Source organism: Microtus oregoni, unplaced genomic scaffold (genome assembly GCF_018167655.1).
Source record: "Microtus oregoni isolate MIOR12 unplaced genomic scaffold, Mior012 000006F_ref0000085, whole genome shotgun sequence".
Classification (NCBI taxonomy): domain Eukaryota; kingdom Metazoa; phylum Chordata; class Mammalia; order Rodentia; family Cricetidae; genus Microtus; species Microtus oregoni.
Window position 1 is genome coordinate 58,959,855 of NW_024543065.1, and position 12,923 is coordinate 58,972,777.

General features: G+C 51.5%; 1 protein-coding gene across 1 annotated transcript; it reads right to left on the minus strand.

Annotated features, from left to right (window-relative positions):
• Window positions 1-3,257: 3,257 nt before the first annotated feature.
• Window positions 3,258-12,885, minus strand: Fxyd5 (FXYD domain containing ion transport regulator 5). Its single transcript, XM_041653919.1, has 9 exons — window positions 12,559-12,885; window positions 12,382-12,442; window positions 11,132-11,200; window positions 10,181-10,243; window positions 9,104-9,211; window positions 7,618-7,695; window positions 6,557-6,586; window positions 6,386-6,460; window positions 3,258-3,577 (listed from the first exon to the last, which is right to left on the minus strand). The coding sequence occupies exons 1-9, from the start codon at window positions 12,595-12,597 to the stop codon at window positions 3,528-3,530; spliced, it is 573 nt and encodes a 190-aa protein (XP_041509853.1). The 5' UTR covers window positions 12,598-12,885; the 3' UTR covers window positions 3,258-3,527.
• Window positions 12,886-12,923: the final 38 nt, after the last annotated feature.

Below are 12,923 nucleotides of genomic sequence, written 5' to 3' on the forward strand. Positions count from 1 at the left end.
TAGAGTAAATTTATTAAGTTAAAAGAAGTTGGTCCTTACATGAAAGTAGTGTATTGTACAGGTGGAGGAAGATGTGGCAAAGGCTGGAGGATGCCATGTTTGGGAAAGAACACCCTAGGGACATCCTAGAGCGTCTGTATTCTGGTGTGACTGCCCAGCCAGGGGAAAAGACACAGCTATTTCTCCTGTTCTAAAGGGCGCTTTCCCTCCCTGCGACAGTCTTTTTGCTTCCTCGCCAGGGCTGGGCAATGTTTTTTAAGAAGTGACCCACAGTTCTTGATAGTGGCACACACCTTTAATGCCAGTACTTGGGAAGCAGAAGCACGTGGAAGGACGTTTGTGAGTTCAAGGCCATCCTGATCTACATAGTGAGTTATAGGATAGGCAGGGCTACATTTTGAGACCCTGTCTCAAAAATAAAATAAAATAAAATAAAATGAGCCAGAGTTGGCCATATACTTTTTATCATTGGCATTATGTATTAATTTTTTCATATTATACATATTTAAATCAGAAAGTCTTGGTTGGTGCACACCTACAATTCCAACGGCTGGGAAGTTGAAGCAGAGGGCATTGAGCATGAGGCCAGCCTGGGCTAAGTAATGAGTCTGTCTCAGAACTTTAAGAAGAGAGAACAATACTAACAATGAAAAGTAGGACTGAGTCGGTAAAGTGATTGCTAAGCACATGGGGGACCCTGGGTTCAATCCCTTGCACCATATGAAACTGAGTGTGGTAAGTGGCTGAAGTACATGTCTGTTATCACTCAGGAGGTGGAAACAGGATGACCACAAGGGGCCAGCCTGGGCTACAGAGAGACCCTCCTTAAAAAGAAAAGAATAGTAACATTTTCAGATGATTTGATTGTATGTGTGTGTGTGTGTGTGTGAGAGAGAGAGAGAGAGAGAGAGAGAGAGAGAGAGAGAGAGAGAGAGATTTGCTGATTGGTAGATTTTGCTTGCTTTTCTCCTGAGATGTGAATAAGATCTGTTTACACTGACAGGTCACTCTCCGAGTCTTCTAAGGCTGCTTCAACTGTGAGGAAATAGCTCCCAGCAGTTGTTCCTGCTCTGATAAGGTGGTCGGTGTCAGTAATGAGTTTGCAGCCCCCTCTCTTCAGACAGAGACCATCTATCTCCCTCTGTCTTCAGGAATGCCCCAGAACACCGAAACCCATGGGTGTTCAGGTCCCTTATATGAATGATGTAGTCTATGTACATAGCCCCTCCATATACCCAGAGCCTCTCTAGGTCGGTGTCCATGGAGACCAGAGGCATCTCATCCCTCTGGAGCTCGGGTTAGAGATGGAGACACCCAACATGGACTTCTTGGAATCGAACTGGAATCCTCTGCAAAAGGATTCCATGTTCTAACTGTTCTTAACTGATGAACCAGATCACCAACCCTTTTTATTTCAGGTGTGTGTGTGTGTGTGTGTGTGTGTGTGTGTGTGTGTGTGTGCAGGGACTACAGAGGCCAGAAGGGGGGTCAAATTCTCTAGCAGCTAGTGTTACAACCAGTTGTGAGCCTCCAGAACTGTTGCCAGAAATCAATATGTACTCTTAAAGACTGAGCCACCTTCCCAGCCCCTTCATCTTATTTTTTTTATATTTATTTATTTATTATGTATATAATATTCTGTCTGTGTGTATGTCTACAGGCCAGAAGAGGGCACCAGACCTCATTCCAGATGGTTGTGAGCCACCATGTGGTTGCTGGGAATTGAACTCAGGACCTTTGGAAGAGCAGGCAATGCTCTTAACCACTGAGCCATCTCTCCAGCCCCCCATCTTATTTTTTGAGACAGGATCCTCTTACTGAACCTGGGCTTCCTCCCTGCCTCCCGTAGACTAGCTTCCACCTCCTCCCCAGTGTTGGGCCTACAGGTGTGAGCTGCCACAACTGACTTTTGTGTTTGTTTGTTTGTTTTTCAAAAATAGGATTTCTCTGTGTAACCCTGGCTGTCCTGAAACTCGCTCTAGACCAGTTGTTCTCACACTCACAGAGATCTGCCTGCTTCTGCCTCTCCAGTGATGGGTGGCGTGTGCCACCATGCCAGGCTCACACATGGCTTCTTATGTGGGTGCTGGGGACCCAAATACAGGTCCTGCAAGCACTCTCTCCCCTACTGGGCCATCTAGCCGGTGTGATTTATTATATGAAACACTCTGGCATTTTCTCTTATATTTATTTAGTTTTGTTTATTTGTTTTTGCCTGTCTTTGAGACAGGGTCTCACTATGTAGGTCTAGCTAGCCTAGAACTTGCTCTGCAGACCAGGTTGAATTTGAACTCACAGAGATTCTCTTGCCTCTGCACCCCCCCCCCAGCTCTGAGATTACAGGTGTACACCACTGACACCCAGCTTAATTAGTTATTTTTAAGACAGGGGTTCATGTAGCCCAGGCTAGACTTGAACTTGAGATATGCAGCCAAGGGCATTAAACTTCTGACCCTCCTGGTGCACCTTCAAAGTGCTGATTCCAGGTATGCTTCACTATAACTGTTTTTATGGGGTATTAGGATTCAGATTGGAACATCTGGCCATACTGGGTGGGCATCCAGCTCATTTGCACAGCCAGCCTAAGATTTTCTTTTCTTGTGACTTCATTTCTTCTTATTGTCACGTGGCTCAGGGCCAGCTGGAATGATTTTGCAAACCCCTGCCTGGAACCTGGTCTTTTGACCATGGTGTGACCCTGACCATAACCCTGAAGAGCCCTCTTACAAGCCCCCACAACACCGTGAGCCTGAAAGGACCAGCCTGGCTGGTTTTGGCAGAGCGCTCCTCATGAGGTAGAGTCCAAGGATCCACAGGAAATGTCTGCCAGAGCCCACCCCTCCTCCACTCTGTTTGCTCCTACCCTCTGCTCAGAGCCTATCCTACAGCCCCACAGCCTCCCTGGTGGGCATGGCCTAAGCAATGTCCTGAGGCCCCTCATGTGGTAGGAGACAAGCTTGGGGATGCAGCATACTTATGCATGAGGTATCCTGAGGGGCAGAGGGACAGGGTTCCCCAGTTCATCCTTATTTGTGCTCTGACTGATACCCAGGTTTGCTGGTCCTAACCCAAGTTCTGAAAGTGGGCTGGACCAGGGTCCTGCCTTACCCCCAAGGACCCTGGCCATGTCCTCCTTCCCTGCACACACCAGGCCTTCCCTGTGGAGCATGTGGCACCCTTGCCTACACCCAAGGACTCTGAGCCCAGGCCAGACTCTTCCTCCCATGTCTGTGTTACAAACTCACAGAAGACAGAGACCGTGGAAGAAAAACCACTTGGATTTATCTGAACAGATTAGATAGGGGGCAGGGCAGGGCAGGGCAGGGCATGCCTGGGGAGCCAGGCACCCTCAGAGGGGGGAAGCCACCAGTCTAAGGCCTGGCTCCCTCCAGTGGCCTCTTCTTTGGAGAATCATTTTGTGTTGGCCACTCTGTAGGCTCTTGGGGCACAGGGAGGCGGCAGGGGGTGGTGAGCTGCTGTGGCATGGAGGCTCCAGCTGGGCTGCCCATCGGGGTGTCAGTCCCCACTCACCTGTGGCGATTCAGGCATACTCGGGACAACTGTCTACACTTCCCACCTGGAAGAAAAGGGACCAGTTCTCTCATGAACTGGAAGCTATTGATTATCGCATGCACTCTGGGAAGCACCTGGGGGACAGGTAGGCCAGTCTTGGCCCTCAGGAAGTTCCCAGTCCACTTCATAAACATGAGAAGGGGGCCGGTGAGCTGGCTCAGCCGGTAAAGGTGCTTGCTGCTGAGCCAGCTGGCCTGAGTTCTATACCTGGAACCTATGTGGTAGGAAGAGAAAACCAGAGGCGAAGGAGATGGCTCAGCGCTCAAGAGCCCAGGCTGCTCTTCCGGACGTCCTGAGTTCAATTCCTAGCACCCACGTGGAGGCTCACAACCATCAATACCTGTGGTCCCCTGGGATCCGATGCCCTCTTCTGGTGTGCAGACATACATACAGACAAAATGCCCATATACATTAAAAAAAAAAAAAACTTTGTAGTTTTTTGTTTGTTTTGTTTTTAGATAGGTTTTTCCTCTGTAGCCCTGGATGTCCTGGAATTCACTCTTTAGACCAGGCTGGCCTCAAACTCAGAGATCCACCTGCCTGTGCCTCCCGAGTGCTGGGATTAAAGGAGTGTGCCACCACCTGATTAATCTTCATTTTAAGAGAGAGAAAGAGAGAGAAAACTAACTTGTGAAAGTTGCCCTCTGATCTCTATATGTGTACTACACACACACACACACACACACACACTGAAGTAAATAAATGCAGGCGGGAGTGGAAGGGCAGAGATGAGTTCAAAGAACAGGAGAGAGGCTGGGACCTGGATCAGAGTCAGCTGGGCCTGGGGTAGCGATTTTAAGAAGCCCCAGGCACATGGGAATACAGCAGCCCGCCTGCCTCAGGCCTCCTGTCCTGCCCTCCCTGCCTGTGTCACCATGGCCTTGCCTCACTGTTACCTCAGTGCCCAGCTCTGTTCTGCCCCTGGACCTCTGCAGACGCTGCTCCTTCCACCCAGGGAGGCTTTGTCACCTGGTCCTCAGGACAACCTGATTTCACCCCCACCTCTTGCTTCACCGACAGGGGTTCCTCCAAGCTCCACCAAGCTCTGAAGCCCCCAGAGCAAGCCAGCCTTGTCAAGGCCTTACGCCAAGTCTCAAGTGGTTTGGTCGTCCCTCCAAACGCTCCTCTTAGAGCTGGGTCCTCAGTACTCGGTCTGGGAGGCAGGGTATGGGCACCCAGGAAGATATAGGTTTATTCTCTGTCAGTTAATCCTCAGAGAAGGAGTTGTGGTCTCCTCCCTGTTCTCTCAGTTCCTGTCTTGTCATGTGACCTCTTCTGCTACCCACCCTCCCCCACCAGAGGTGGACACGGAGTCCTCCATCGCTCTCACTTTATTTTCTTTGAAGGCGGAGTGTTTTGCTGAACCTGGCACACACAGATTCAGCTAGGCTGCTTGGCTCTTGTTCTTCAGCAAGGGGTGGGGGTGTCACGGACACATGCTGCTTCCCCTGGGGGGCCTGGGCATCTGAATTCAGGTTCTCATGAGCACTTCACCCACTGATAGCTCCCAGGGGTCATGGGTCCCTTCTTAAGTTATAAAGTAGAATAAGCACTACCACACACCGCTCCCCGTATTTGGTCACAGCAGAGCTCCCAGCGATGAATAAAGTCGGGGGAGAAGGTGGGGCGGGAGCGGGGTTGGGGGAGGGGCGGGGATGCGGCTTAGGTGGTACAAAGCTTGCTCAGCACACTCAAGTGATGGGTTTGATTCCCAGTGGGGCATTAACCAAGTGTGCCTATAAGCCTATAATCTAAGCACTTGGGAGGTGGAGGCAGGAGGATCAGAAGTTCGTTAGCCACTTTGCTTTTTGGCGGAGAGGATCCAAGTTTGTTTCCCAGTACCCATACCCATATAGGGAGGCTTAAATCTCCTGCAACTCCAGCTCTAGGGGATCCAACACTCTCTTTCGACTGCCATGGGCATCGGCATTTACACACGCACACACGCACACAGACACACACCTATACACGTAATTTTTGTTTGTTTGTTTGTTTGTTTTTTGTTTTTCGAGACAGGGTTTCGCTGTAGCTATCAAGCCTGTCCTGGAAGTAGCTAATATAGACCAGGCTGTCCTCGAACTCACGGAGATCCGCCTGCCTCTGCCTCCCAAGTGCTGGGATTAAAGGCGTGCACCACCACCGCCCGGTTTACACATAATTTGATAACAAAAATAAACCCCCCCCTTTTTTTTTTAAAAAAAAAAAGATGTTCAAGGCCATTTTTGCTACGTAGAAAGGTCAAAGCTAGCCTGGGCTACAAGAGACCCTGTCTCAAAAAACAAACAAACAAACAAAAACTGCTGAACTGCGTGGCACACACACCTATCTCAACCCTCAGGAGGCTGAGGCGAGTTTGTGAGTTTGAGGCCAGCCTGGGCAGCACAGTGAGACCCTGTTCAAAAAGAAAAAAGTAAAGTCTGTTTTCTCATCTCCCAAACGAAGCCGGCCCTTGGCTTGCAGTGAAGCAGAATGTGGTGGACATAGCCGCCAGCTGAGTCTGCGTGTCTTCTCTGTGTCCCCTTGCCTCTCTCAACCAGACACCATGAAAAGCCCAGAAAGACTAAGATGGTAAGGGGAAGCGAACAGCGCCCTGGGAACAGCGCCCCCTGCTGACTCAGTCCCATTGCAACCCGAAGAACGGCCCCGTGGTGCCTCGCCAGCTCCCACATGGCAGGCGAGGAGCTGAGTCACAGCTGTGGGGGACCTGAGTTTGCATAGCCTCGCCCAAGGTGGTTTTAAGACCCTGACCCTCAGTCTCCAGAGCGCCCCGCCCCGAGTCCCGGTGCCCCTTCTGCCCAAGCCCCACTCTCACTGGTGAGGATGATAATGCCGGTGATGAACAGCACCGCTGCCACCAGGAGTCCCCGCTTCCTGAGAGTGAAATCATCTGTGGAGACAGAAGTGGAGGTGTCAGGTCAGGAGGTCTTTGTCCCTCCTCCCCTTATCTCCAGTGGTTTGCGCTTTGGGGTAGGGGGCTACTTACCATAGTAGAAGGGGTTGTTCTCATCCGAGGCTAGAGGGAACAGACAAATGTGAGTCAGAGCTGGGCCAGGACACCCGAGACTCAACCTCTAAGGCCTTAGAACGAAAGTGGAAATCCTCCCTGTGACATGCCATGTGGCTCCCATGATCCTTCGCCACTCACTCTGCCTCACTATTGGCATCCGCTGGCCTTCCTGCTCTTGAGTCCAAGCAGACGGTCCCACACCTTAGGTCCTTTATAGGAACAGCCTTCCCCTAGACACCCGCAAGGCCTCTCTGACACTTCCTGCACCAGGAAGCCTTCCTCGGTGCTGTGTATGAGACGCTTCCCGACTATTCTCGTATCCCCAATTTCACTCTGTTTTTCTTGATAACAGATGAAAACTTACCCGATATATAAGAACCCCAATTATTATACGCTGGCCTCTCCCACTAACGTGTCAGCTTCAAGGGGGGGTCTCGCTATATAGCCCAGGCTGTCGTGGAACTTGCTGTGTAATCCAGGCTGGCCTCAAACTTGCAGGCATCTTTCTTCCCTGCTTTCCAGGTAAAGATTACAGGGCTGCACCACCATGCCCAGTAACAGCAGAGATATCTGTTTGTCTTGTTAGCGGCTGCCTGGCACACACATGACTCTGGGATGAATACACAGGTGAATGGGTGACCTGGGCAAATGGCTTCTATGTCTTCCGTTGGGGGTTGGTAGACAGGAAGTGGAGATCAGGAGGGGAAGAATCAAGACTACCAAATGGAGTCCTTGCTGGTCCACGAGTGATCTTAGGTGTGTAAGCCAGTCTCTAGCGGCTAGAAGAGCCACCCAGCTACACCCAGCCTGAATTTCAATTTTCAGAATTCAGAGCTCAGAAAGCAGCCACCCAAACACGCTGAGGTGGTGACCTGGCTTGTTCAGCCGTTTAGGCACATGCTGCCATCTGTCCAGTCAGACATCACCGCCTTCCTGCCCTCTGTCAGCCTCCTCCGGGGTATGAGCCCTTCAGACTTCCCCACACGGAGCAGAAACTAAAGGACACCTGTTAATGGTCAGGAAAAGGAGGTACTAACCGTGTGAATCGGAAGAGTAGTACCTCACTTCATCTTTGGTTGGGCTTGGAGACCCCATCTCAGGGGGTGCCGTTGTACCTTCAGGTGATAGGCAGAAAAAAACGGTCAGAAGACAAGGCAGGAGGGGCCGCAGGGGCGGAGACAGGGGTGTGGATGTAATAATGGGGCTACATCTGTGCATCTGGGGGACGGTGCCCAGGCACCTCCCATTGACACTCTGGCAGCAAGCATCTGCCGGCACCCCGAGGCAGGACCAGCTGCTCAGCCCCAAGCGTACCCCTTTCCTTGACCGCCAGTCATAACCCAAGCGCAGAAGTCAGGATTTTATGGACTTGGTCCCCACCGTCCTGGAAACAGACTTATTGAAGATATTGTGAGCATTCCCTCTGATTTGGGACTAAAAATAGCAGGGCATTCTCTTTTTAATATTAATTTAATTAAAAATTTGGAGACAGGGTTCACCATGCTGGCCTCACGCTCTCTCTTCCACTTCTGCCTCCCGAGTTCTGACATCACGTGAGGATTAGATCATCTCCCGCCTCAGTCTCAGCTGGGGGGGGGGGGGGGTGCTCTCCTGGCACCTGCTATCAGCATCAACCTGCTGGTCTAGAGGAAACTACTTCCTGATTCCGGGCTGGGTGAACTTTTCCAGCCTCAAGGTAGGGGAAACAAGGCCCCCATTGACCAATCAGAATGGCCCACTTTTCAGGCTTCCGTTGGGTCAAACAAGGACATGTGATCTCAACCAGGCCAATAGGAGTCAATTCCAGGCTTATGGGAAAGAGTTAGGTGTCTCCTAGCGCCCAAGTATGGGACATCTTTGCCACCAAGAAGGAAAGAGAATGTTGACAGCAGAGACCCAGGGGTAGCAATTCAGACACTGACAGTTCCTGGTCCAGCTGTGCCTGATGCTTTATCTTCAGATTTTACAGAATTGAGCCAATAACATCTTTTTTAAGAGAGATATTTTGCAACTGAAAAGATTCTGCTTTAACAGAAAAAAAAGACTCAAAGGAAACCCACAACTCCATTTCTCAGCGCCAACCAGCCCAGAAATAGGGAAACAGACAGCCAGTCAGCTCCTCTATTGCACAGAGTTGCTTGCTACAGAATGGCTTCTCAAGGATCTGAGAAGGTCTTCCACACAGAGGCATTGAACTTTAACTCTGGACAGCTTCATATACACTCACACACACATACGCACACTCACACACGCACACACTCATGCACAGACACACTCATACACACACATGGACTCATTCCCTCTCTCTCACACATACAGGCACACACTCATGCAGACACCCTCACACACTCATGCACAGACACACTCATACACATGCATGAACTCACCTTCCCCCCCCCACCCCAGAGCTCATTAGCAATTTCCCAGGCAGGCACTTTAAGAAAGGCACTCGGGGGAATGCTGACCCAGAACGGAGGAAATTAAACAAAACCTAGAGGCTGCTGCTGTCAGCCAAGGCTCTACCTTTCTCTCTGCTCATGTGTGTCCCTGGCTTTGTCGCCAGATTCATGGTGTCCATTCCTGTTGGTTGCTGGATCTCGGTTTTGGCCGCTGTCTGGCTTTGCGTGGTTTCTACTCCAGTGAGAAGATAAGGATGGGAGGGACAGAAGTGAGAGGATGAGATGGCCACAGAACTGCCAAACAGGGCTCCCTCCACATTGTAGTATACACAGTCTAAAATACCAGGTGTTCCTTTATTTTGATGGGGTGGGGACCCTTTGACCACTGCAGGATAGTGAAATGTGTGTCCATATTACTACCAGGACAACTCTTCTTTAAAACAAAACCATGTAGCCCAGGCTGACTTAAAGTTTTTGTCCTCTTGCTGCAACTTTCTGTGTGCTGGCATAAAACAATTTATACTTAATTGGGGGGGGGGGATATTAAGGATTGAACTCAGAGCCTCATACATGACTGGCATGCTATCACACCGCCCCTCACTGGGGGATTCTAGGCAGGGGCTCTACCACTGAGCCACACCCCAGCCCCTCACTGGGGGATTCTAGGCAGGGGCTCTACCACTGAGCCACACCCCAGCCCCTCACTGGGGGATTCTAGGCAAGGGCTCTACCACTGAGCCATGTCTCCAGCATCATTAATTGTTAACTGAAGAAATGATAAAGAACACTCTAAATTATGTTATACTCCAAGAAAAAGTACAATAATTACTTGAAAAACAACTTTTAGGGAGATACAGAGCTGAGTGGAAGCCACGGCAGAGCAGGCACTTGGAGTGTCTGTAAAGAGCAAGTGTTCAACTTTGAAAATGGGTCAATTTTAAAAAAAAAAGTTATTTTGTTTTTAAATCAATGGAATCAGATGCCAAATAGGCACAGGGAGCTTGTCATGCCAGCACTCCAGAGGCTGAGGCAGGAGGATTGCCCTGAGTTCAAGGCCTCCCTGGGCTACAAGGCAGTGGTTTCTGGATAAGATAAACATGGAGTGGAGCTGACAAGGGTCCAGAGCTGTGGTGGCTGGTGAGCAAGGAAACTTAAGATGCCAGGGGAGGGGGTGCATCGTGGGCCCTCCCACCTCACTCACCATCAGTTTCCCCCATCGGAATGGGAGGGGTAGGTTGGACTTCTGGGTTGGTTTCATCTGGAACTGAGGTAAAAACAAGGTCAGAGAGAGAAGTGGGAAGGGAGCAGCAGAGAGTTTCCTCAGGTGGAGACTGGAATGTTTCCATAGCAACTCCATCTTTTTTTTAATGCGTGTATGCGTGGGGGGGGGTGAGTGGAGGGATGGGCAGAGGCAATCTCCACCGTCTTTCCGTGAGAGCCACCCACCTTCTTTAAGACAGGCTCTCTCATTGGCTCAGAACTCACCAGGAAAGCTAGGCTGGCAAGCCCTAGGGATCTATCTGCCCCTACCTGTCCACCTTGGGATTTGTAGCCATTATGCCTGGCCTTTCACGTGCGTTCTGGGGATTGACCTTGGGTCCTTATGTCTGTGAGGCGAGCCTTTCACTGGGCAGCCTTCAGCTCCATTGTGAGGTGATGAGAAGAATTCAGGGCCTTTGATAAGCACTCAAACACGATGCCCAGGTCTCCCCTGCCTCCAGATTGTGAGACTCAGAAACCCTTCCCAGAAAAGAGGGTTTGACTCAGTTTCCCAAACCTCCCTGACTACCAACCAGTATCAGCTGCTCTAGTAAGAGGCCTCGGGCTGGGCACTCAGGAGGTGGGCCATACTGGGAGCATCCTCTTCCTGGGATATAAATGCCCCCCCCGCCCCCTGCCGGCTTTAGATTCTTCTAGATGAGAAGCTGACTAAGGATGGACCTAAAACAGAGGACCCAGAAGCAAGAATTGGTTGTTAGGTCCCCGACCGTAGCATTTAAGCTACTTCAGACCATGCCTGAAGCTCAATCCCTGACTTTTTTTTTTTTTAATCTTTTTCAGTTACATGACTGTAAATTTCCCTGTTTGGTCCGAGTGCAGTGGCGTTGTTACCTGCAGTGAGAAGTTTACAGACCTGTATCACTTTCCTTACCTGGGACTGGAGTATTCGCGGAAGTCTGGTCCATCGCAGAACCTGGTGTGGCCTTTGCTGGCGTCTGTCCTGGGGAACCAAGGCTGAACCGTCAGAAGGGGCCTCATACTCCCCTCTGGACCACCGTGCCTGACCTTCTGAAGTCTCCTGGTAGTTCTGAAGGTCCTGACTCCCAGGGGAACCAGCCTTGCTGGGTGACTCCATGATCCTAAGAATGCATTAAGCCTGGCCTTTGCACATCCGTGCAGGATAGCCTCGTGGAGAGGCCCAGTGGTAGAGCCAGCCAGGGCCATCCATGGCTTCAGATTCTGCTCCCAGCCACCTCCTCCTTGCTGTGTGTCCTGAACCACTGAAGCCCCCCCCCCCTTTGCCTCATCTGAAAAGTGTGAGATAGTAACTGACTGTGGCCCCTGCCCTGTAGGCAGTTCCTCATCTAGATCCTGTCACCTCCCACCGGGGTGCCCAGAAGCCTCTCTCTGACCTCCTGTAGCCAGAAGGAACCTGTGAGGACACCCAAGTCAGGACAGATCCTGAAGGCTCAGAGCCCAGGTCAGCTGCACCTCACTTTAGGGAAAGCCAAAATGTTCACCTGGTCCCCAAGTTCTCCTGCTTCCAGTCCCACCACCTCTTCTCATTGACTTCACCGCAACCCAGTCTGCTACTGTGTCTCAGACTCCCACAGGCAGCTCCTGCCCCTTCCCGTATCCCCACTCTTGCTCACTGAGCGTTAGCTTCCCATCCATACAATGATCATGTCGCCATGTAGAATGGACCTAACTAAGCATAAGTGAGCTAAGGTGCCAGACACATTGGCAAGTGCCACCTTTTAACAAGAGCTTTCCAGGTGAGGCTCAGGGTCTCCTACTCTGTCCAGTAGCCCCACCTGGACCCCTTGTCCTGACTGTTGTCTCAGAAAACCCCCACAGTTCTGCTTTCCTGGGAGCCTGGGGTTTCCTGGCTGCCGAGGAGAAAACTGACACCAATCTGTCAGCCAAGTCAAACTTGACAAGTCCTTCTCAGAGGTGAAAGGGAGGGCGCTCAGCAAGGCAGGCTCCAGCCAGACTCTCTGGAAACAGGCACCAGAGGTGTGAAGTGTCTGAAGAGGGTTCAACCCAGAGCCCGCCTCACCACCCCCACTTCCTGGTGCCAGCTCACTGCGGGCCAGGGGCATGAGAAGATGGAACTGAGCATTTAGCTTCAGTTACCTATACCTAGCTGCCCACTGAGGTTGGGGGTGGGGGCCGTCTTACCTCTGCTGGGCAGAATCAGGGCGACAAAGGTGAGCAGACACAAACAACTGGACGGTAACATCTGTGGGTGAGTGAAGGCGAAGGAGAGTGAGGCATGGTCCCTCGGCAGCCTCAACCCCTCCGTGGAGCAGTCCGGCTCCCCCTCACCCCTGGCCTCAAGGACCCTCTGGTACCTGCCTCTGGGAAGGGATGCTTTCTAGAGCCCCAAGCCACCATCCCCTTCTTCCAAAAGCTGATCCCCAAAGAAAACCAGAAGCGTCAGCTGAGCCTGGTCTCCTGACATCCCTGAGGCCGAGAAGCCGCTCCCTGCTCCTGCAGCTGGAGCTCAGCCTCCTCGCCGGTGGTTCCCTGGCCAAGGAAGCCAGGGGCCCCGCTGTGTCTGCTCCCTCGGGGACCGGAGCCCAGAGCAGTGGGGCCCGGAGGGGAAGAGGAAGGGTGACTAATGCAAGGCTGCACTCAGAGGAAAAAGTGAGCTGGTGTCCGGCTGCCTTGCAGGCACTACCGCACCCATGCTGAGAATATCTCTGAGGGACCGGTCTACC

Coding starts and splice junctions, on each gene's coding strand:
- Fxyd5 (XM_041653919.1), bottom strand. CDS start 12,597: ATGGTGGCTTGGGGCTCTAGAAAGCATCCCTTCCCAGAG. Junction 10,244..11,131: donor CGCGAATACTCCAGTCCCAG/GTAAGGAAAGTG, acceptor TTTTTACCTCAG/TTCCAGATGAAACCAACCCA. Junction 6,461..6,556: donor GAACAACCCCTTCTACTATG/GTAAGTAGCCCC, acceptor CTGTCTCCACAG/ATGATTTCACTCTCAGGAAG.